This window comes from Pongo pygmaeus, chromosome 8 (assembly GCF_028885625.2).
Source record: "Pongo pygmaeus isolate AG05252 chromosome 8, NHGRI_mPonPyg2-v2.0_pri, whole genome shotgun sequence".
NCBI classification, from domain to species: domain Eukaryota; kingdom Metazoa; phylum Chordata; class Mammalia; order Primates; family Hominidae; genus Pongo; species Pongo pygmaeus.
This window is the reverse complement of record NC_072381.2, coordinates 36584568-36606663: the sequence shown is the minus strand read 5'-3', so window position 1 is coordinate 36606663 and position 22096 is coordinate 36584568. Positions and strand designations below refer to the sequence as shown.

Genomic DNA, 22096 nt, shown 5'->3' with positions numbered 1-22096 from the left:
TTTAGTTAACATTTTTCTTTCTTAAGCATGTAATCCATAACAGCTTTCTTCTCCTAGCTCTAGACCACCGTGTGGCCAAGCCATCAAGATGCCACACCAACTCTGCACTGAGTGACAACATCCCACCTGGGATGGGCAGTGGCGTGGGCAGCACGAAGACCTCACAAGCTGGGGACATGACAGTGCCATCCACCACTCGGAAATGCTCTGTGGGATGAGACCAAGGCAGGATTGGGAAAAAAGGTGCAGAGGAGAAAGGCTGGGGCACACCCTCTCTGGAGGAGGGGTCTCTCCCCAGGGATCCTGCTTAATTACCACCCCGTCCCCTTTCCTCCTGCCAAAAGGTCAAGTGGGAAGAGCCTGGTGAACATATGAGGTGGAGCCACATACTGGCTCACAAATATGCTGTGATGAGACCCAAAGTTACACAGCTTAACAATGATGGCCCAAGACCAGTGGTGCTGCCCTCAGCTCTAACCAGCCTACGGAAAAGGTATTTTGGAAAAAAAATAAAAAGCAGAATCAAACCTTTTTGGATTCCCAATTGTTAATATCATCTGGCAGCTTTTTCCTATAAAAGCGCATGCTGAGAAATACCTTTTTGAGGGGCTTATATTGCGGGAAATGCTTTTTGGGGGGACATAATTTTTTTAAACCTGTCCATAAAGGTAAGGGTTTTAAAAAATATTTGATTTCAAAATAGAATTGTGGTGGCTCATGCCTGTAATACCAGCACTTTGGGAGGCCAAGGTGGGCAGATCACAAGGTCAGGAGTTCTAGACCAGCCAGGCCAACATAATGAAACCCCGTCTATCTCTTCTAAAAATACAAAAAAAATTAGCTGGGCGCGGTGGTGCACACCTGTAGTCCCAGCTACTAGGGAGGCTGAGGCAGAAGAATCGCTTGAACCCAGGGGGCGGAGGTTGTGGTGAGCTGAGATCATGCCACTGCACTCCAGCCTAGGCAACACAGCAAGACTTCATCTCAAAAAACAAAAAAACAAAAAAACTATGCTTATTAAGTATAAAGTGATATTAAACTGGTTATTAAAAATATGAAGTGGCTGGCCAGGCACAGCGGCTCACGTCTGTAATCCCCGCACTTTGGGAGGCCAAGGCAGGCAGATCACCTGAGGTCAGGAGTTTGACACCAGCCTGGCCAACATCGTGAAACCCCGTCTCTACTAAAAATACAAAAAATCAGCCGAGTTTGGAGGCAGGCACCTGTAATCCCAGCTACTTGGGAGGCTGAAGCAGAATTGCTTAAACCCGGGAGGCAGAGACTGCAGTGGGCCAAGATCGCACCACTGTACTCCAGGCTGGGTGACAGAGCGAGACTCCGTCTCAAAGAAAAAAGAAGCAGAACAAATCATAATCAACTGCCCAGCTATATATCCTAGTAGCTCATCTTTATTTTACATCATGTAGTGGGGGAAATGATCAATGTGACCACATGCATTCCTGGTCCTCAAATGATGTATTGGCAACACTGCACCACAAAACGCTTTTTTAAAGCATCTTACCTCAAGCTTGTGAGCCCTCTCCCTGCTCAGGGGCTCCAAGGGAAAGCTCAGGTTGTTCGCTTCTGCCAGAGAACGAAGATCAAAATAATACTTGGCATAGACACTGGAAGGAACATTGATGTTGAACTGCAGCAATTCAAGAAACTGTCGCTCTAGCTCGTTCCTGCAAAGCAAAGACAAAAATAGCCTATGCTTAGCTGCCACACCAGGCCGCATGGCCTGCCAAGGCAAGTTGCTGGAGACCAGACTCCAGAAAACTGCATCCTCCAGGAAGACCAGGGATCTAATTAAATGTCTGGTTAGACACCAGATGTCTGGTTAGACCACCATATTGGGATTAAAAGCCAAATCCACTTGATCTGGTGCCCAGAAGGATGAGGACTGGTTAATTGGGATCATCACCAGGAAGGGTTTCAGGGTGAATCACTTCACTGAGATCTAACACACACACAGCAGGCTCTGGCTGCAGGTCTCCGTGATGACAGGCTGCTAACAAAGGGTGGATGCAGCAGCCAAGAGCTGCCACGTGGAGTCCCGTGAGGGCCCTTCGGCAGGGGCCCAGAGGAAAACACAGCCTCTGCAGACCTAGAGGACTTTGGCTTCCTTGGCGGCCCCTCCTTACCTCCAGGGAGAAAAGAAGGGAGGAACTGTGTAGGGGCTTTCTTAGGCAAAAGGCAGGGATTATGGGGGGAGGGTGTCCAGTCTCTGCCTCAGTCTCTTAAAAAGAGAACTCACAAGCCGGGAAGAATGGAAGCAGCAGTTTCCACACTTGAGCACACACCCCATCACCTGGTGGGCTTGTTAGAACAGACACGGCGCTCCACCTTCACACTGTGGGGATCAGTAGGTCTGCGGTGAAGCCTGAGAATGTGCATTTCTAAGGAACTCCCAGGTGATGGCGAGGCTGAGGCTCTTGCCCCAGGCCCACACTCTGAGAACCACTCAACTAAAAAGGTAGGTCGGGAGAGGAGGTGCTAAGATCCACCCTGCCAACCCATCTACATGTTGATGGAATGCTGGGAGAAATTCAAAAACTTCTACTTTAAGAACTTCCCATGTCAGCTATCTTTCAAATTAGGTTTATTTCTAGATAGTTCCTCTGGGTGGGGGGAACCTTCTCGGTGAGGGAACTATCTGTGGGGCACTGGTCCTGGGTCAGGCACTCGGATTCAGCACGTTCTCCCCAGGAAGCCCCCAGGGGTGCCCACCCACTGCACACCCTCCAGGAACCTCCTGTCCTTGCCCACACTACGCAGCATGTGGCTGCTGAACTCAGCCTCCTGGGCTGGTCTCCTCATAGTCAGGAACCGCAATATCTGCTTTTGTGTGCCTGGCCCCCAGCACGTGATCTCAGAAGGCTTCCCACAGCAATGAGAGCTGAACTGAGGTGAGGGAAGCATGGAGCTCTGGCAGAGAGGAACCAGGGCTGAGGAGGGGGTGTTTCGGGCAGAGTGGGTCCCCTCCAACCTGCTGCAGGCAGCCAGAACACACAGTCACCATTTCCTGTGAGTGAAGCCAGGGCCCTGGTGCAGGGCCTCACCCTCCTGACCCCGATCCCAGCCTCCGCATTCTAAGTCATGTCCTGCCAACTCTGCTGAACGCTGAGGGTCCGGGTCTGAGCCTCACGTGCAGGCACCATCCTGTCCTGAGTGATGTCCCGAGACCCCTATGGCTGTTCCCGGTGAGTCACAGCACTCAGCTATGAGGGACTGAGGAGGGCTCCACACCAGCTCAAGTTGCTGTGACAAAGGACAAGAGCAGTAAGGAGATGGGTGGGGAGGCTGGGGCTCAGCAAGGCCAGTGGCTCTGGGGAGACATGAAGCTGCTGGGGAAAGGAGCACTGGGACCTGTGGGCAGGCAGCAAGGAAGGAGGCCCGAGGAAGGCCCATTCCGGTCTCTTCATCAGATGAACAGCGTCACTGCTTTTTTCCACACAGCCTCATGAAAAGAGTTATAACAAGCTCCAAATGTATTTACTGTACTAAATTTCATAGTTTTTAAGAATTCAGGTCGGGTGTGGTCACTCATGCCTGTAATCTCAGCACTTTGGGAGGCTGAGGCAGGTAGATCACCTGAGTTTAGGAGTTTGAGACCAGCCTGGCCAACAGGGTGAAACCTCGTCTCTACTAAAAATACAAAGAAAATTAGCCAGGCATGGTGGCACATGCCTATAATTCAAGCTACTCAGGAGGCTGAGGCAGGAGAATCACTTGAACCTGGAAGGTGGAGGTTGAAGTGAGCCGAGATTGCACCATTGCACTCCAGCTTGGACGACAAGAGCGAAATTCTGTCTCAAAAAAAAAAAAAAAAAAATAGTCAGGCGTGGTGGTGGGCACCTCTAATATCCCAGCTACTCAGGAGGGTGAGGCAGGAGAATCGCTTGAACCCAGGAGGCGGAAGTTGCAGTGAGCCGAGATTGCCCCACTGCACTCCAGCCTGGGCAACGAGAGCGAAACTCCATCCCAAAAATAAATAAATAAATAATAATTTACTTTGATTTGGGATAATTTTTACTTACAACAACTTTTATTTATGCTTCATTTAAATGAGATGTAATAAGAGATCATCCTGTGAAATACTGGAATCCAGGTAAGATTTCAACAAAACGAAAGCGTCAGAGGCCCTGCTAAGGCCAGAAGTGTCAAAATAAATGTCGAAGGAGCAAATCCCAGGAGAACCTGGGAGCTGCCGTGGACACACCGCCGTCTGGTGGTCAACAGGCGTCACTGCAAAGCATATTCTCCCATGCTAAGAAGAAAAGTCTAAGAGAACAGCCTGATAATCCTGCCCAAAATGATATACAGACACCATGGTTCCAGATGGAGGCAGACACTATGAGCAAAGTCAAGAGGAAGCTGCTTTTGAACAAGGCGGCATTTTCCCAGGGTTCCCTGGAAAACAGAACAACCTTCTCCAAGCGTGAGTTTCTGGTTAAGCTTTGAGAAAACAGATTTTAGAGCTGTTCTATTTTCAAAAAATGAATTTTTTTCTAAAGATTTTGAAAATAAAAATAATTTCCAAAATTTGAATTTCCAAACTGCAGCAGCATATCTTTTACAGGGACACTGACATCTTGCTCTGTGATAAATTATCAGAAAACTAACGTGATGCCAAGAATGGGCCTGATGGATTTACTATCTGCATTGAGATAACTATGAAGAAACAGTTTTGGTGTAGAACGTTTTAAGAAATATATTCAAGTCGATCAACAAAAACCACATTTCAGAAATCTTTGTCACACTAGATTAACACTGTATAAAAACCCAATTTGGTGCAATTCAGCAACTTGAAAATAGAACTCTAAAATGATGTAAAAAGAGCTGTTTTAATCATCTAATATGCTGCCTACTTTTCTAGAAACTAGGGTCACTTCCCAAAAGAAGGAGAAACAAAGTCTTGAAAAGGTATCTGCACAGCCACACTTACAGCCTCCACTTACTAGCTCAATGTGGAGGCAACCCAAGTGTCCATGGGTGGATGAGTGGATAAAGAAAACAGGACACAGACCCCCAATGAAATATTATACAGCCCTAAAAAGAGAGGAAATTCAGACACATGCTACAACATGGATCAACCCTGAGGACATTATTGGCAAGTGAAATATGCTGGACACAGAAGGACACAGACTGTATGATCCCACTTGTGTGAGGTCCCGAAAGTAGTCAAGTTCATAGAGACAAAAAGTAGGACAGTGATTACCAGGAGCTGGACGAAGGAGGAATGGCAAGTTAGTGTTTAACGGAGAGATTTCAGTTTGCGAAAATGAAGGGTTCTAGAGATGGATGGTGGTAATGGTTGCTCAACAATGTGAATGTACTTAATGCTACAGAAATGTACACTTAAAAATGGCTACAATCATAAACTTCATGCTACATACATTTTACTACAATTTAAAAACAAAACACCACCAGAAACCAGGTATCTACAGAGGAACTGAAGTTCTTTCTCTGTGACATTCTGTGCCATGCAATGCTTGGACAAGTCACTTGATTTCTCCTTATTTGGATTTGTCTACACATGAAAATGACACTTACAGGAACATTGCAAAACAAAAACAAGAAACAGACAAACCTCGAGGTGTAATTTTTTTAACAATATTTTTGCCTACAGAACTCTGCACAGTGAAATTTCACTGTCCTTTCCCCATCCACAGCGGTTGCCACTTCTTGCTCTAAGCTGGCCTGTGATGCTGTGACCACTGATTGTTGGTGAGAGTGGGAGAAAGGTTGGCCCTTGGCCCCATCTTCCCACATGAGGTCTGCCTGAAGCTAACATCTGACTGGCGCTGGTGACTATCCACATGGCCTAGTGCCCTGACTATTCTGGCTGCAAGTCTCAGTGACACTCGTCGTACAGTGTTCTTCAGCCTGCACCCGCAGATACGCAGCTGCACAGTCAGCTGCCTTCCAAGCCAGAACCCCTCTGTCCAAAGGTACATGGGGAGACTCCAAGTCAAGTTCTCACGTTGGATAATTCTTGAGCAGATTAGCCTATGGTCAAAAATACCAGGAAGGTCACTTCAGGAAGCTGGGACACAGGCCAGGAAGAAGGGTACCTAGAAGAACAAGCACTACCAAAAACCCCATTTGAAAAGGTTTCCATCTGAAACCTGCGAGCCCTCTCCCTGCTCAGAAGCTCCAAGGGAAAGCTCGGGTTGTTTGCCTCTGCCAGGAAACTGAGACCAACTAATGACAGATTAACACACTGCTAAATGGCAAAAAGTTTAAAACAACGCATACAATATGGGCCCAGTTTTGTAAAAACAAAATCTATGTAAACACTGGGAAGTTCTATATAATAAAAATGTTAGCAATATTCTTTCTGAGTGATGGGATTATAGAAAAATGCAGCAGGACAGCCCTTGATAGGATGGAGCCAACCCCAGGATATCTGAGACTTCTCCTGCCCAAACGCCTCCCACCCCACCCTCAGGCCCAAGCCACTGACTCTTTTCCCACTTGGGGATGAAAAAGAGGATTCTAGGATCTTGGGGACTTCCACAGCGTGCCAAGAAGGACAAGCTCCTGGCACACACCTCCCCCATTCTGGGACACCCAAGTGGGATTTGTGGAAGGAACCCATTGTTCATCTAAGGCACTGGAGGTAGGGAGTGCAGCTTGGGTGGCTGTCCAGGCACCTGTTCTACAGGCTGTGTCATCTCAGCTCTATTCCTGAAGCTATGCTGGGAAAACTCACTGGCAGTGCCTCTGCTCATCTTTACCTTGGTGCAGGGCCCCCAGCTTCCAGTGAGCCTTGTGCTGCCTCCTCTTCCCATAAAGGGCTACCGAGGAGTCATGATTTTCCCTCAGCCATTCAGCTGAGTGATGTCCAATTCCACCAATTCCTGGGCTCACACGGTTTTACCGGGAAAGACTGAATGAAGCATTCATTTCTAAAAATTCTAATAGTAAATCTATTTTACTGTGCAGGTGCCACAAAATCACTTGGAGCCTCTAGCTCCACCAGCATCTATGTCCACAGATATCCCCAGCAGCTCCTAGAATGTGGATTTCATTCCTTCTTTTAATAAAGTTTACAGGGTGTATTAGTTTGCAAGAGCTACTGTAACGAAAATGCTAGGGGCTTAAACAACGGGAATTTTTTCCCCACAGTTTGTGGCTGTTAAGTCCAAGCTGTCAGCAGACTGGTATCTCCTGAGGCTGCTCTCCGTAGCTTGCAGGTGGCCGTCTGAGTCTCACATGCTCATCCCTCTGTCTGTTCCCTGTGTTCTGATCTCTTCTTCTTATAGGATACCTGTCATATTACGTTAGGACCCACCCAAATGAACCAATGTTAATTTAATTAGGTCTTTAAAAACCTTATCTCCAGACATGGTTACATTCTCAAACACTAGGGGATGGGAGGGCTTTGCATGTGAATTTGAGGGGGACAAAGTTCAGCCCTGCAACACTGCCTTCGTGCCCTTCAGAATTCATGTCCATCTTACATGCAGAACACACTCACCTCATCCTAACAGCCCCTAAGTCCTAATGCATTCCCGCTCCATCTCTAAGTCCCAAATCCTATCTAAATCTCATCTGAATCAGGCATGGGTGAAGCTTGAGGTATGATTCATCCTAAGGCAAAATTCCTCTCCAGCTGTGACCCAGTGACCTGCTTCTAAAATACAATGGCGGCACAGGCACAAGACAGACATAGGACAGGCATCCCCTTTCCTTCCAAAAGAAAGAAAAAAACTCAGAAAGAAAGGGGTCACGGTATCCAGCAAGCCCGAAATCTAGCAGGGCAAGCTCCAGGGATTGAAGACTTAAGTCCTCTCTGCTGATGCACCATCACCCACCCCCAGGAAGGCAGCCCTGCCTTGGCCTAACCCCCTGGAGCCAAGGAGGAAACAGCCTCACTCCAGGCTGTGCCTGCTGGGCCCATGGTGGCAGTGGCAGGCCTGCTGGCCTCGGTACCATCTCAGGATCATTCACCCCTTTCCTTGGAGGATATCACATGTCATGCCAGACAGTTCTGCTGGCCCGTGGAATGCCAGAGTACGACAGCCTTGCTTCACCTGTCCTGTCTCTGGGCCCTTTGGTGCAAGCCGGCAGCGCTTCTGCTGAGATGGCCGACTGGATCCATCCGTCACATCTGTAATCTCTTTAGCAAATGCTGTCCCACCACCCTTGTGTTGCCTCCAGAGCACACTTTCCCATTTTTTTGCCATATGGATAGACTGAGATTAGAAGATTTGAGATTTCTGAATCTTCAGCTAGAAGATTTGGTTCCTTGTTACTAAATAATTCCTCCTGCTTCTGTTTATCTCTCTCCTCTCACAGTATACTACAAGCAACAAGAGGAACCAGGCTGTGACTTCCACACTGTGCATGGAAATCTCCTTGGCTAAAACATCCACGTTCATTTTTTAAACATTCCACTTTCCACAAAACACTAGAACACTATTTGGTCAGGTCTTTGCCACTTTCTAACAAGGATCACCTTTCCTCTAGCTCCCAGGAATATGCTCTTCACTTCTTTCTGAGACCTTACCATAAGCACCTTGGACATTCATATTGCCAACAACATTCTGTTCATGATGACATGTGAATGCATCTAAAATGGTAGAGGCATTTTCCACAGCTGTCCTCTTTTCTGAGTCTTCACCAGAATCACCTTTAATGCCCACATTTCTAGCAACAATCCCTTCAAGGCAGTCTTGGGTTTTTCTAATATGCACCTCAAAACTCCTCCTGCCTCTATTCCTTATCAACTTTCAAAGCCACTTCCACATTTTTAGGTATTTGCTACAGCAGCACCTCACTTCCCAGTACCCAAATCTGTATTAGTTGGCTAGGGCTACAGACTAACACAGGTAATAAAGTCCCACCGACTGGGTGGCTTCAACAACAGAAATTTATTTTCTCACAATTCTAGAGGCTACTAGTCCAAGATCAAGGTGTTATTGGGGTTGGTTTCTTCCGAGACCTCTCTCCTTGGCTTGCAGACGCTACCTTCTCTGTGTCCTCACATGACCATCCCTCTGTGTTGTCTGTGTCCTAATCTCTTCTTATGAGGACATCAGACATACTGGATTAGGGCCCACCCTAATGACCCCATTTTAATTTAATTTCCTCTTTAAAAAATATATCTCCAAATATGGTCATATTCTGAGGGTCTGGGGGTTAGGACTTCACACATCTATTTTAGAGGAGCCAATTCAGCCCATATCATGAATAGCATCTGTTACAGGACTCAGTGGGACGGACTCTGGACTTCAAGCTGGGATATGCATTCAATTTATGGTACAGAAAGTGTCTCTAAGCATGCTTGAGAACACAGCATTAGGAAAGAGATTTCTAGATCTGTAACTTTCATTTCACCCGCCTAAAACTGACTTGCTGGAGAACAAATCTGTGTGTGCAGGTTCTCCTTCTGGCTTCTTCTTTCCCAGTTGTTCTTCTCCTACCCTGGGAGGGAAAGGCAGGCTGCTCACCGGCCCTTACTAAGGTTCACTGCCTCAGGGGGAAAACCCTCTGAGGAACCCAGGAAAGGGACTATATCCCAAAATGTGGTGCTGGGAAAGTGAATGACTCTAGTGACAGGCTACTTAGACGGTTTCCAGTTTTTGCTTTCAACAAACTGAAGCGGGGGTTGGCAGGCTCATTTAAATAGCCTTTACTAATAGATGGCTGTGTAATTTTAGCATATAATTCAAAAAGTGTTTTAAGACTTGAGTGACACTACTATAATAAAACTCCTCAAAATTTCACCTACTCATCTGAACATGCGCTCTGAACTCACACCAAAGAGGCAAAAGAAGAGAAAGGGGAATAAAACTGATGGTCAGCCTGGTTTCAATAATCATCATACACAAAAATATAAACTAATGAAAGAACAAACTACTGATCTCATTAAGAAATCTATTTTCCATAAGGTTTTACTTTTTATATATTTAATAATTTATACTGACTTTTTTTTTTTTTAAATCTAAAATGGAGTCTTGCTCTGTTGCTAAGGCTGGAGTGCAGTAGCACAATCTCGGCTCACTGCAACCTCCGCCTCCTGGGCTCAAGCGATTCTCCTGCCTCAGCCTCCTGAGTAGCTGGGACTACAGGTGAGAGCCACCAGTACCAGCTAATTTTTTGTATTTTTAGTAGAGATGGCATTTCACCATGTTGGCCAGGCTGGCTTGAACTCCTGACCTCAAGTGATCCACTCACCTCAGCCTCCCAAAGTGTTGGGATTACAGCTGTGACCCACTGCACCCAGCTTTAGTATGTCTATATTTTGATCAACTGTGTACTAATGACAACTCAGACCTGAAAGTGTTTTTAATAAATTAGAACATTATCATCCAGAAAACACTACTGCAATTTTGACTTAAATGTACATTTTTGATATGGAGAATTTTGAAGAAGAGGCTAATGTGTGAGGAAACTAGAAAGAAAATAATGAGTTCAAGGAGAAAAAGCAGCAATGTAAAATTTTCACCTCTAAGAAAATGGGTAACTGTGAGTTTCATATTACTCTGGTATATTCAGTCTCCAATGTATACTTTTAACTTTAATATCCTACGATATAAAATATATTGCAAATAACATCCTTTACAACGACTAAAACTTGGGATAAAAATTTTCAAATGTCAACTACAAAGGCCGAGGCGGGCAGATCACCTAAGGTCAGGAGTTTGAGACCAGCCTGGCCAACATGGTAAAACCCCATCTGTACTAAAAATACCAAAAATTAGTCAGGACTAATGGTGGGCGCCTGTAATCCCAGCTACTCAGGAGGCTGAGGCAGGAGAATTGCTTGAACCCGGGAAGCGAAGTTGCAGTGAGCCGAGATCGCGCCATTGGACTCCAGCCTGGGCAACAACAGTGAAACTCTGTCTTTAAAAAAAAAAAAAAAAATGTAGTGGGGATACAAAATTTTCCAAACTACTTCTAGGGATAAACAGGCCAAAATGTATAAAGACCTCCATTATTGTGGTCACTGGCTGGCACCTCCAGAAAGGAATGGAGACACATCCATGCCAAGTACCTCTGCGTAATCAGGAACTGTAAATTCCTGATTTATGTGTGGTTCAGAGCATCCTTTCAGCTATTACCCCTATCAGAAGGAAGTTCCATGCTCCCTCCAATCTTCTGGCAGGGGGAAAACATGTCTATTCCTCCCCAAATATCCATATACGCAATTGTTTGATCAGCTTTTCTACGGAGAACATATAGAGTCTTACAGTGTGTTAATCATATAACCAAAGAGTAAACAGTATATTGTAGATGGATCACAGTGGCTCTCAAAACAAACAGTAGAATAAAATATGCAAGAATCTGAACACGCAAGGACTCAGTCTGGCCAGGTTACAACTTTGCCTACTCAGGGCCTTCAGTCCTCAGAGCTCTGCAAGGAAAGCAGAGGAGCACAGGGCACCTGTGCTGCATCTCCCCATGATCTGTTCTCCAGCCTGACAGAGGGCAGTGGAAGAAGGCGGCACTCCAGTTTCTTCAGGAGAACTATTTATGGTCAGACCTTTTAGAAACATCAGGTTTTCCTGAATGCCTCCTTCCTTTGCCCAGCTACGGGAATGTGGGGCACTGATCAAATGCTGCATGAGTCACTAAGGTTCAGCCAGTGGCTCAGATGGCAATGGGGTAGCCTGGGCACCAACAGCTTTCAAAAAAGACAGAAAACAGGCTAAAAAATGATCAATTTTCTTTGGACAAAATATGAAACAGAGTTTTAACATCAGTCCTACTATTCTACTAACCATAGTGCTGGTTCTTCAAAATCTTAATGAGTAAAGCAGCAGCTTCATTCAATACAGTAACTATTATTATTTTGCACTTGAAAAAAAATCCAACCTTATTATAATGTATAATTGTTTAAGGTACTGACTGCCCATCAAAAGAACAGACATTAAGGCTATCATTATCAAAACAATTCTTGATATTAAGTTAATTTCAGCTGAATGAACACTGGCCAACTGTTTTAACTTCTCTGTGTAGAAAAAGAGTTGATGTACAAAAAACAGTTGTTTTTTAAATTAAGTATTAAATGAAACAACTGTAGCTTCAATTGCTTAGAAGAGAAGAAACATAAATTGTGACTGACTTACTAGTCAAGTCACCTGCGCATCTTACTTAATTCTCAGTGCCTCGTTTTCATCTGTAAAATGGGAATAATAACAGTACCGCCTCATGGATAAATGTGAGATGTGAATTAACTCAGAAAAGTCATTTCTTTTGAGCTAGGAAGTGCTCAATATAGGATAGCTGCTGCTGCTGTTGTTATTGTGATTATAAATATTCCTGGTAATTGGGTTTTACTGACTTGAATTTAAACCTTCAATGAGTACAACCTAAGTACCTAGAATTCCAAATGACCTGTTACTTTACCCTCCTATCTTTTTATTTAAAGAGAGAAGGAAAAATTAAAAATGAATGTTTAAAACATCTTCGTAACTGAGGACCAGTACACATCATTTTCATTTGACTACTGTATAATGAATGGTCACTGGGATTAAGAAAGATGAGCCTTTCTTAATCAGCTGGGGATAAACCTCCCCACTTGGTTATTTTGTTGGAGCATTATTGAACCTCTCTAGGCCTCAGTATCCAAATCTGTAACATGGACATCAGTACACATGTCACAGGGTTGCTGAGAGGATTCAACTGACATACGCATGAACTGGGCAATGTGTACCTCCTGACAAATATTTTATAAACATTTCCTCAAAATTTGAAATCAACTAAGAGGATTTTCCACTGATCTTAGGTTTCCATGAAAATTCAGTTTGCTGGCATTTTGGTGAATTAAACCTGGTGGGTTAAGGATAGGAGCACAAAAGGCATCTCCTCTACACCTCTAATGTTCTTCACTGGTCATTTTTCTCTGTTCTCTTTTGTTTTCATGCTTCTGTGGTATCTGCAATTTGCGTTTGTCTCTCACTTCCTTTTGGAAATATAGTTAGGATACAAATCAAAATATTTAAGACCTAGTCTAATTTCATCAGGTATTCTGGCTTTAAGTAGACACACCTAGTCATGGTTGGGGGGCCCTCTGTGGTCTCACAGAACCTGGGCACCACCTAAACCAGGTCACTGGTCATGTACCATCTAACAGGAGGGGACAGCCAGGAAGTCATCATGTGACGTGCTGTTCAGTGTCAAATGATACCAAGCAGCTGAGCAAAGATAATCCCCAATAAAGAAAACAGGCCAGAATTTCTTATACCTCGCACCCAAATGTCCACCTCCTTTATGATATGAATGACAACTATTTTAGTAGCTGTTTTCACCATGAAATATAGTCAAGAATTTTATTTTTCTTACTATATAGTTCTGATTAAAAAAACTTCTTTATGTGTTTCTTACTTTATGTAGTAAAGAACTACAGACACAGGATGAAATTTTATAGGTCTGCAGCAGGAATAAGCTCTGCAACAAATGCCCTAAGAACATAAACAAGCAGTGCTTCAAAGGGTGCCACAACAACGTGTGCCTGCGGAGTCAGTAACCAGAGGCAAGGAGGGCCCTAGGCTGCTGCGGAATCCAGAACCCACATGCCCACGAGTCTGCAGCCCAGGGACGCCCCTGCAGTGGTAGTTGTCACAGGCATTGGGAACGTCCTGCATCTGAGGATTACTGGGGGCAGGGATCTGGGTGTAGACTGAGAAAGAGCTGGTAACCTCCAGCTTAAAGGCCCCTTGAGGAGGTTTGCCAAACAAAAAGTATGAGAAAAGTTTTAGCAACAATAATGTCAGAAGTGACTACAAATCATAAGGAACTGTAAGTCAAGTAGTGCTATCTGATTGTTTTCTACAATTCCTTCTTCCCCAAGGGCTCTGAACTCAGTTCCTGGATTCCCAGTCCCTAGAGACCCCCCAGACAATAGTCTGCAGGTGTCCTACTAATAATCCTCAACTAAATTGAAGACTGGCCCATCTGAGAAACCCTGACACTGCCCGGAGAGTGAGGGGAGTGGACAGCTCTCAGTCCCCACAACCCCCAAGGCCGATGCCCCTCCCCGAGCCCTGTTCATGCTGCAAGTGGGATCCCCAGGGACACAAGGCTGACCTGAAGCAACTGAACCTGCAAAACATGACAAAGCAGTGGATGTTTTCTCTGTGAAACTAAACAAAAATGTAAAATATTTTAGCTTTTGTGCTTTTTGGATTGCCTTATTGCCCACAAAGGACTGTATGGGGGCATTACTCTCTGTGATCAGTCTGCAGTGAGATACAAAGCCCAAATATAAACCATCACAGGCTGTTATCAGTGCTGGACCACACCTTTCTAATTAAAGGAGTGTCTGCCTACAATATAGTTTCCGTAAACCAGTTTCACAAAACCAGGAGGTGTTACCAGTACCTGTTCATGATCCACATGATGAGAAATGCAGGTTTTCATATGTAATATTCCACAGCCATGCCCCTGTTGTAACAGCTCACAACAGACATTCAGTCAAATGCATGCATTCTGCGCTATACAGACCATTAAAAAAGGAGGCAGCTTTCTTTCCAAACGGTCTGGCCAAGACTCTGATGACCACCCCCCTCTGCCCCCGCCACTCACATGTCCTCCACCGTGATGTCTTTCAGGATCTGGCAGTAATCCACATTCCATACAGCCTGGTCATCCCACACCTTGGAGGCCAGCAGGATCGCCCCTAAAACAATCCGCTTCCAGTTGGCCGGACAGATATCTATCTCTGCGTATGTTAAAAGTCTTTCAAGGTACACCTGGGAAGACAAGACAATGCCAGAGCTAAGTGATTTGTTTTCTCCTAAACACCAGCACACCTCAAGAAATGCTAAAATATTATGTATTACATCCACCTTTAAATGGGAATTTATTACCCAATCATACTTATTTTTAAAAGGCCAAAGGGCTCAATAAGTCTGATGAAACATGGGCTAAAAGTCCCACTCCATTAGTGGACAGTGTGGGTGCAGCTGGATCTTAAACAGACTCTGTGGAGGAAACAATTCCAGGAAGCACAGGCTAATTTCTCACTCTATCAACTATGATATCCATACATGTTAATGAATGTTCCAACAGAAAGGATAGAGAATGTATAGAGTATACACTTTTTTTTTTGTTTGTAGGTTTTTTTAAATTAAGCTTTTTGTTTTGAGATAACTATAGATATACATGCAGTTGTTGATAAGCCTATCTTTTAGTTATTGTAGTAAAATATACACAACATATAATTTACCATTTAACCATTTTCAGTTCAGCGGCATTAGTACATTCACACTGTTGTGCTGTTTCTGCAGTGTGGTGGTTACCACATTTACCTGACACACTGCTGTGCAACCATCACCACTATCTATCTCCAGAACTTTATCATCTTCCCAAACTGAAACTCTACACCCATTAAATAATAATCCCCCACTTCCTCCCTCTCCGCAGGTCCGGGCAACTACCATTCTCTATGAATCCGACTATTCTCGGCACATCATATTGGTAGAATAATAAAATATGCGTCCTTTTCTGTCTGGCTTATTATCACTTTGCATAATGTCCCCAAGGTTCATCCATGTTGTGGCATGGGTCAGAACTTCCTTTTTAAGGCTGAACAATATTCAACTGTATGCATATACCCCATCGTGTTTATCCATTCATCTGTCAACGAACATCTGAGCTGTTCCCTCCATGTGGCTATTGTGAACAATGCAGCTATGAACACTGGTGTATAAATATCTGTTTGAATCTGTGCTTTTAATTCCTTTGGGTACATACCCAGAGGTGGAATTGCTGGATCATAGGGTAATCCTATGTTCAATTTTTGAGGAGCTGCCATATCATTTGCCACTGTATGCGCCATTTCACATTTTGGCAATGCACAAGGATTCCAATTTCTCCACATCCTCCCTAATACTTCTTATTTTCTGTTTTGTTTTGGTAATAGTCATCCTAACGGGTGTGAAGTCGTATATCACTGTGATTATGATTTTACATACCTATTTTTAAATCATTAAAATGATTGGAAAATAAAACCAAGTAATACAGGATTTCTAAACTGACAGTTTAGGTTGAAGACAGACATCAGAAATATCTACAAAGCCCATTAAGTTGGGCCATGAGGTAAGAATGTCTTTTTTAGTTTCCCATAGTAAAACTCTGTTTATTATTGATAGTACGTCTTACACTTCTCTGAACTATGAAATTACTACTACAGTTTTTATCAAATGCATTTGCAAAGTGAAAATGTAACAGAAAAAAAAACAAAATTAAACAGACACCATCCATGATATTTTTAAGAACTTGCAGATAAAACCCATTAATGTTATAATTATTCATCGTATATAATGTCCATAAAGTCTTAAATATTACAAAACGCAAAAAGGTACATGTGGAAAGGCAAATGTTTACACATAAATAAAATACAGATTATTTTCAGTTAAATGATATCAACACTCCCAAATGGAATGGGAAAGGTTCTTTTTGTTTTGTTTTGTTTTTTAAAAAAAGGAAGAATTCACACCTGTTACTTCATTAGGATGTCTTTGAGGAAGCGGCTGAACTTTAGGAAGTTCTTGAGAAAAAGGGTAATTAGCACTGATTGGGAGAGGTCTCTTACGCAATGTGAATGCACAAGGCCTGTGAAGGGGACCCAACAATCACAGAAGGTGGGCTGCTCTGGAAGACCCCCAGCTCCCGGCTTGCACAGCTAGGTAGGTGCTATTCTCTGGGACAGGGTGCACTGGGGAGGAAGAGGTTGGTAAAAGATCACAGGCCTGACTCTGGACGCTTTCTGTCTTGAAATGTCCCAGTGGATGCCACATAAGTAGTGAACATGCAGGTCTGGAGCTCCAAGAAGACAGCACTGGGGTGCCAGTTTGAGAGTCTGTGACAGGCAGACAGAGCAAAGCCAGGGGCAAGGGACCTTAGGGAGGCTTAAGAACTAAGAAAAGGAGGGGCTGGGCCTGAGACTGGAGGGACCCTTCCATTCTAAGGCCTGGAGACAGGATGAAGGGGTAACAAAGAAGAGGGGGGAGTAAAACCTCGTAAGTGGTGCTCTTGTTTGAGTCTTGTAATAGTTTGGAAAAGAACTTCTAAGGCAAAGCTGTGTTTGCAAGTGCCTAAACTAGGCTTACAACATCATATGGGGCATTTGAGAAGTAAACTGAAGTGGCCTCTTGTACAATAAAACATTAAATTGGAGGAGCAAGGACTCTAGAGGCAGTGACTGTGCAGGTGGAGGGGCAGGAGAAGCAGCAGGCATGGGGGATTCAGCAGGGAGGCCAGGGAGAAAAGGGCAAGGGAGTAAGGGTAGAGGGACAAAAGGAGTGGGGAGGGAAGACAGGGTGGAAGAGGGGGACAGAGGAACAATCCTTAATGGAAGCAAAACTCTGGGCAGATTAAGGACAAAAAGACCACCAGCGAGCAGCACAGGGTTATGAGCAGTGTAGGGTCATGGGCCATGAGCAGCGCAGGGTCACGAACAGTGTAGGGTCATGGGCCATGAGGAGCACAGGGTCACGAGCACTGTAGGGTCATGGGCCACGAGCAGCACAGGGTCACATACAGCATAGGGTCACGTGGCTTGACCAGCTACTCTGCAGAGCCCCCTACCCCTCATCTCTAAACCACAGACAGAGTGAGAGGGTCTAACGCTCCCCAAAGCAACCAGAAGCTTCCTTGTGGCTTATTTTGCCAGGTGCAGTTGTGAAACCCCTGAGAAACTGATGAGGTGGGGAGGGGCAGGTCAGACTCTTCTCTGCCTCTTCGAGAGAAGGAGTTTGGCATGACAAGGGGCAGGGGGTATGAGGGACACGGAGTTGGCACCCAACTGTTTGCTGAATGAAAACATCCATGACTAATGGTTTCTTGCTTAAAAAGATTATTGTTCTGTGTTCAGATTACTTTTCTGTGTTCAGTGCTTTACTAATGAAACAGCAGTTTTTTAAATCTTAAAAACTTGGATTTTTATGGCTTACTTATCAGATGTTCCTTAGAATGGATCAGGGCACTGTACTGAAGACAAAGTAAAAATCCTAAAAAGAAAGTACGGTTAACCCCTGAACAACACAGGTTTGAGCTGTGTGGATCCACTAATACACAGATTTTTTCCGTAACAGTTACACCGAATGCACCTGCCTCTCCTGCCTCCCTTCCACCTTCTCCACCTCTTTCACTTCCACAGCCCCAGGGGCAGCAAGACCAACCCCTCCTCCCCTCCTCAGTCTACTCAACGCGAAAACGACCAGGATGACAACCTTTATGATGATCTACTCCACTTAATGAATGGGAAATATATTTTCTTGGCTGGGTGCGGTGGCTCAAGCCTGTAATCCCAGCACGTCGGGAGGCCAAGGTGGGCAGATCACAAGGTCAGGAGATCGAGACCATCCTGGCCAACATGGTGAAACCCCGTCTCTACTAAAAATACAAAAATTAGCTGGGCATGGTGTGCGTGCCTGTGGTCCCAGCTACTTGGGAGGCTGAGGCAGGAGAACTGCTTGAACCCGGGAGGCGGAGGCTGCAGTGAGCCAAGATCGTGAAACTGCACTCCAGCCTGGGTGACAGAGCAAGACTCCGTCTCATAAAATATATGTATATATTTATGTATATATATATTTGTCCTTATTTTCTTAACATTTTCTTTTCTCTGGCTTACTTCATTGTAAGAATACGGTATAGCACACATATAACATGCAAAATAAATAATAATCAAATGTTTATGTTACAGGTAAGGCTTTCAGTCAACAGTAGGCTATTAAGTTTTGGGGGGTCAAAAGTTACATGTGGATTTTCAACTGTGCAGGGTTCCATGCCTCTAACCCTGGAGTTGTTCATGGGTCAAGTGGAGTAACATGTTTCAAAACCCAAAGGCAAATAGCCAATACGCTGTAGTAAGAGGTTCTAAGTATACTGACAATAAAATGGAAAACTATTACAGGGAAAGACCACCTTGACCTTCCCAAATTAGTTGGGTGACCCTCTGCTTGCTCCAGTGCTGCATTTATCTCACTGTAGTGTAAGGGCCTCTTCCCTGGATAGGAAGCCTGGATAAACCCTCATCTCATCCCCAGTATGCGCAGCATCTAGCCCAGGGGCCGGCAGAGCGTGCTCCCTGAATGCTTCATGGGCACATGGGGTCCTGCAGGGACGACAAGGGGCCGCATCCACACAGGGCTCCGGCAGGCTCCTGAAAGAGCTATGGAAGGACAGATTTCCAGGCCAAAGGAAGTCGGCGGGACTACATACGAGTGATTCGCTAGTAAAACGACCACAAATAATGGCATTCAGGAAAGAGAACTGCATCGACAAGGCGTAGTGAATTAAGGAAAACTGAGTCCTTGGCTTGTGAGACAGGTGCAGTGGTGAACAACAAAGTTCAGAGGAGGCAGCTATGGGCACATGGGAAGCCAAAGAGACCTTCAAATAAGGCCCAGGAAGTCATGAAGCACGGCATTGTAACTGCACTGGAAAGGGCTTTGTGGGGGTTTCCAAGGGTCCTTCACTCAACAATAGCATTTGAGTGTGACAACTGTTGGTAGAAAAAAGAAAGTCACTCAAGAGAGCTGAATAACCTTATCAATTTTTGGAGATTTTCATTTTTAACGGCATTTATTAAGTTTGAACAGAAAGAATAAACTAATGTTTTAGATCATAATTGTCCTGTGTGAACATCATAACTCTTCAGATAAAGATCTAGGTGAGGCTCAGTGGAATTCTAGCTGGCATTGACCTTAGGGCCCCAGGCTGCGTATTTTACAAAAGCTGATGACAAACTCCTCTCACTCTCCAACAAAGAGACAACCAGAAAATGTGCAATACCACTGTGCTGAGAGCAGAAAACGGGGACTGGACCTAAGTAAATCTCCAGATCATTAAAGCAGCAGAAAAAGAAGACTGTGACTCAATCTTCACCCAGACCCCGGAGATTCCACTCCTTTACAGACATGAGGCGCTCGAACCTCCCAAGCTCTCCGCAGAGGTCAGTGCTCACTGGCTCAGTACAAAAAGCTGACTACATTTTCTTCTGACTTTGTAACTTACCTTAGTTGATGAATATTAATAACTATATTAGTAATATTTAAGAGAATACTTAATGTTTGGGGAAAAAACAAACAGTCATGAACCAGGTGTGATATTCCATTACGGCTAACTGAAGCAATCAGGCAACACAATACATCCTGTAACAGGGAAAGCAGTTGCTATATTGGGAGATAAGGCATTCATGGTAAGCTAGACTTAAAAATATGTAATTTAGCAAAACTTGCCAATAAAACTATAGTCAAGGGTCAGCTGCAACTTCTTTAGTAAACTCCCACTTGGATATTTTAACTCTCTGCCAAGTAAAATAATACATGGTTGATTTTTCTAAACAATATCCCACGACCATTGCTAACAGGTCACTCTTACTCAATTAAGTTTTCAGATTTAATTCATGAGAATGACTATCCTAAGAAATCTCTCTGGAAACCACAGGTTAATGAGCAACTATGCAGCTACAAAGAGGCATCAGCTGACTGCACATCACAAAGCTGTTCAGAGGCATTTGGAGGGGATAAAACTTGTGGAATTGAGGATGTATGCAAATGAGATCCCAATGATGCTGAAATTATTCCAATCCGATTTTAAAGAGTAATACTAGGCCAGTTAATTGTCTGAATCTGTACCAGATATAATTTCCTTCTGGACTTTAATCCTGCCATCTTTCAGCTGTTTGGTTTGGATGATTAGAGCACGTTCCAATACGGCTGAGGTTGAAATCATACGGGTGAAGACTGTGAAGTGAGTTGGTAGCTTCATTCCATTCTCAATTATACCCTAATTCCAGAGTGCCGTCTCATAAACATACTATTTTGGGGGAATGGGGGTAGCTACCTAAACTCCCTGTATTCAGTAATGCTCCATAAATTACCACTTTTATGGCCAAAAAAAATTATTTTAAAGGAGTAATTATTATTTTCTGTTTATAAAATTTCTGCCAGTTTCACATTTGGATTCTTTTTGTACCTGATGCTGGAAGATTTTCCAATAGCCTGGAATACACATTTATATTATGAATATAGGTTAATAAATTAATATAAAGTATAATCTTTCCCCTAAACTACAGCAATAACCTCCTTGCTGGTATCCCTGGAGAGATCTTAATACAAATCTTACATGATTCTGTTGGTATCCTGTGGATATGGGTTACAGTGTGTCCCCTCTTCCAAAATGCATATGTTGAAGTCCTAACCCCAAGTGCCTCAGAATAAGGCCTTATTTGGAGACAAGGCCTTTACAGAGGTAGTGGAGTTAAAACGAGGTCATTAGGGCAGGACCTAATACAATATGATTGGGGCCCTTACATAAAGGGGAAACTTGGAGACAGACATGCACACAGGAGAACACTGCATGAGCATGAGGCTGGGCACCCACACATTGTAATATGTCAGAGAGAGGCCTGGAGCAGAACCTTCCCTCACAGCCCTTGGAACTAACCCGGCCAGTGCCTTGATTTCGGACTTCTGGCCTCCAGGACTGGGAGACAATGAAGTTCTGGTGTTGAAGCCACCCAGTGTGCAGTACATTGTTCTGGCAGCCCCAGGGAATTAACAGAATATCTGTCTAAAGACCTTGATGGCTCCCTCCCACCTGAAGCAAAGCTGGCAATTCACAGGCTGGGAGTAGCTCACAGACAGGTTTCGTTCGGCTTGGAGATTCTTTTAAAAATCTCAGCTAACAACAGGGAACGTTCAAAAATAAGTCTGGGTTTCTTTGAACACTGGAAGGCCCCAGCCCCTCATTTCTACATGGCAAGGATTAGTCATGTTGTGATTTTCAAATGTTACTGAGTGTACATGCATGCACACACATGAACACATGCTTGCTTAGCATTTGCCATCAGTAACAACCCCCTCTGCCCTCTAAATGCAGGCCTTTGCAGCCCAGGAAATGATCCTGATCATCTATCTAAAAATGTATATAAGCAGAAGAGAAAGAACAAAACAGCACAGTGTGCAGCAAAGAGTGAACACAGCAAGCCTGAGACTGCCATGCTCAGAACAGGCTGCTTCTGGGGCTGACCTCAGTTGGCATTTGAAGAGTGTTCATTTCAGGAGGGCTCCTAGCATTCCCAGGACAGGTTAAGAGCAGCTCACTATGCACACAAGGTGTACAAACAAGG

At 44.3% G+C, this 22096-nt stretch overlaps 1 protein-coding gene across 13 annotated transcripts in view; it reads right to left on the bottom strand.

Annotated features, from left to right (window-relative positions):
- CCNY (cyclin Y) overlaps nucleotides 1-22096 on the bottom strand; it is a 305685-nt gene that overhangs the window by 1999 nt on the left and 281590 nt on the right. For all 13 annotated transcript variants that reach the window (XM_054435230.2, XM_054435228.2, XM_054435231.2 and 10 more), the window contains 2 exons: nucleotides 14542-14708; nucleotides 1523-1685 (listed from right to left, as the gene is read on the bottom strand). In XM_054435230.2, the coding sequence (XP_054291205.1) occupies nucleotides 1523-1685; nucleotides 14542-14708 (330 nt within the window). The remainder of the gene's footprint in view (nucleotides 1-1522; nucleotides 1686-14541; nucleotides 14709-22096) is intronic.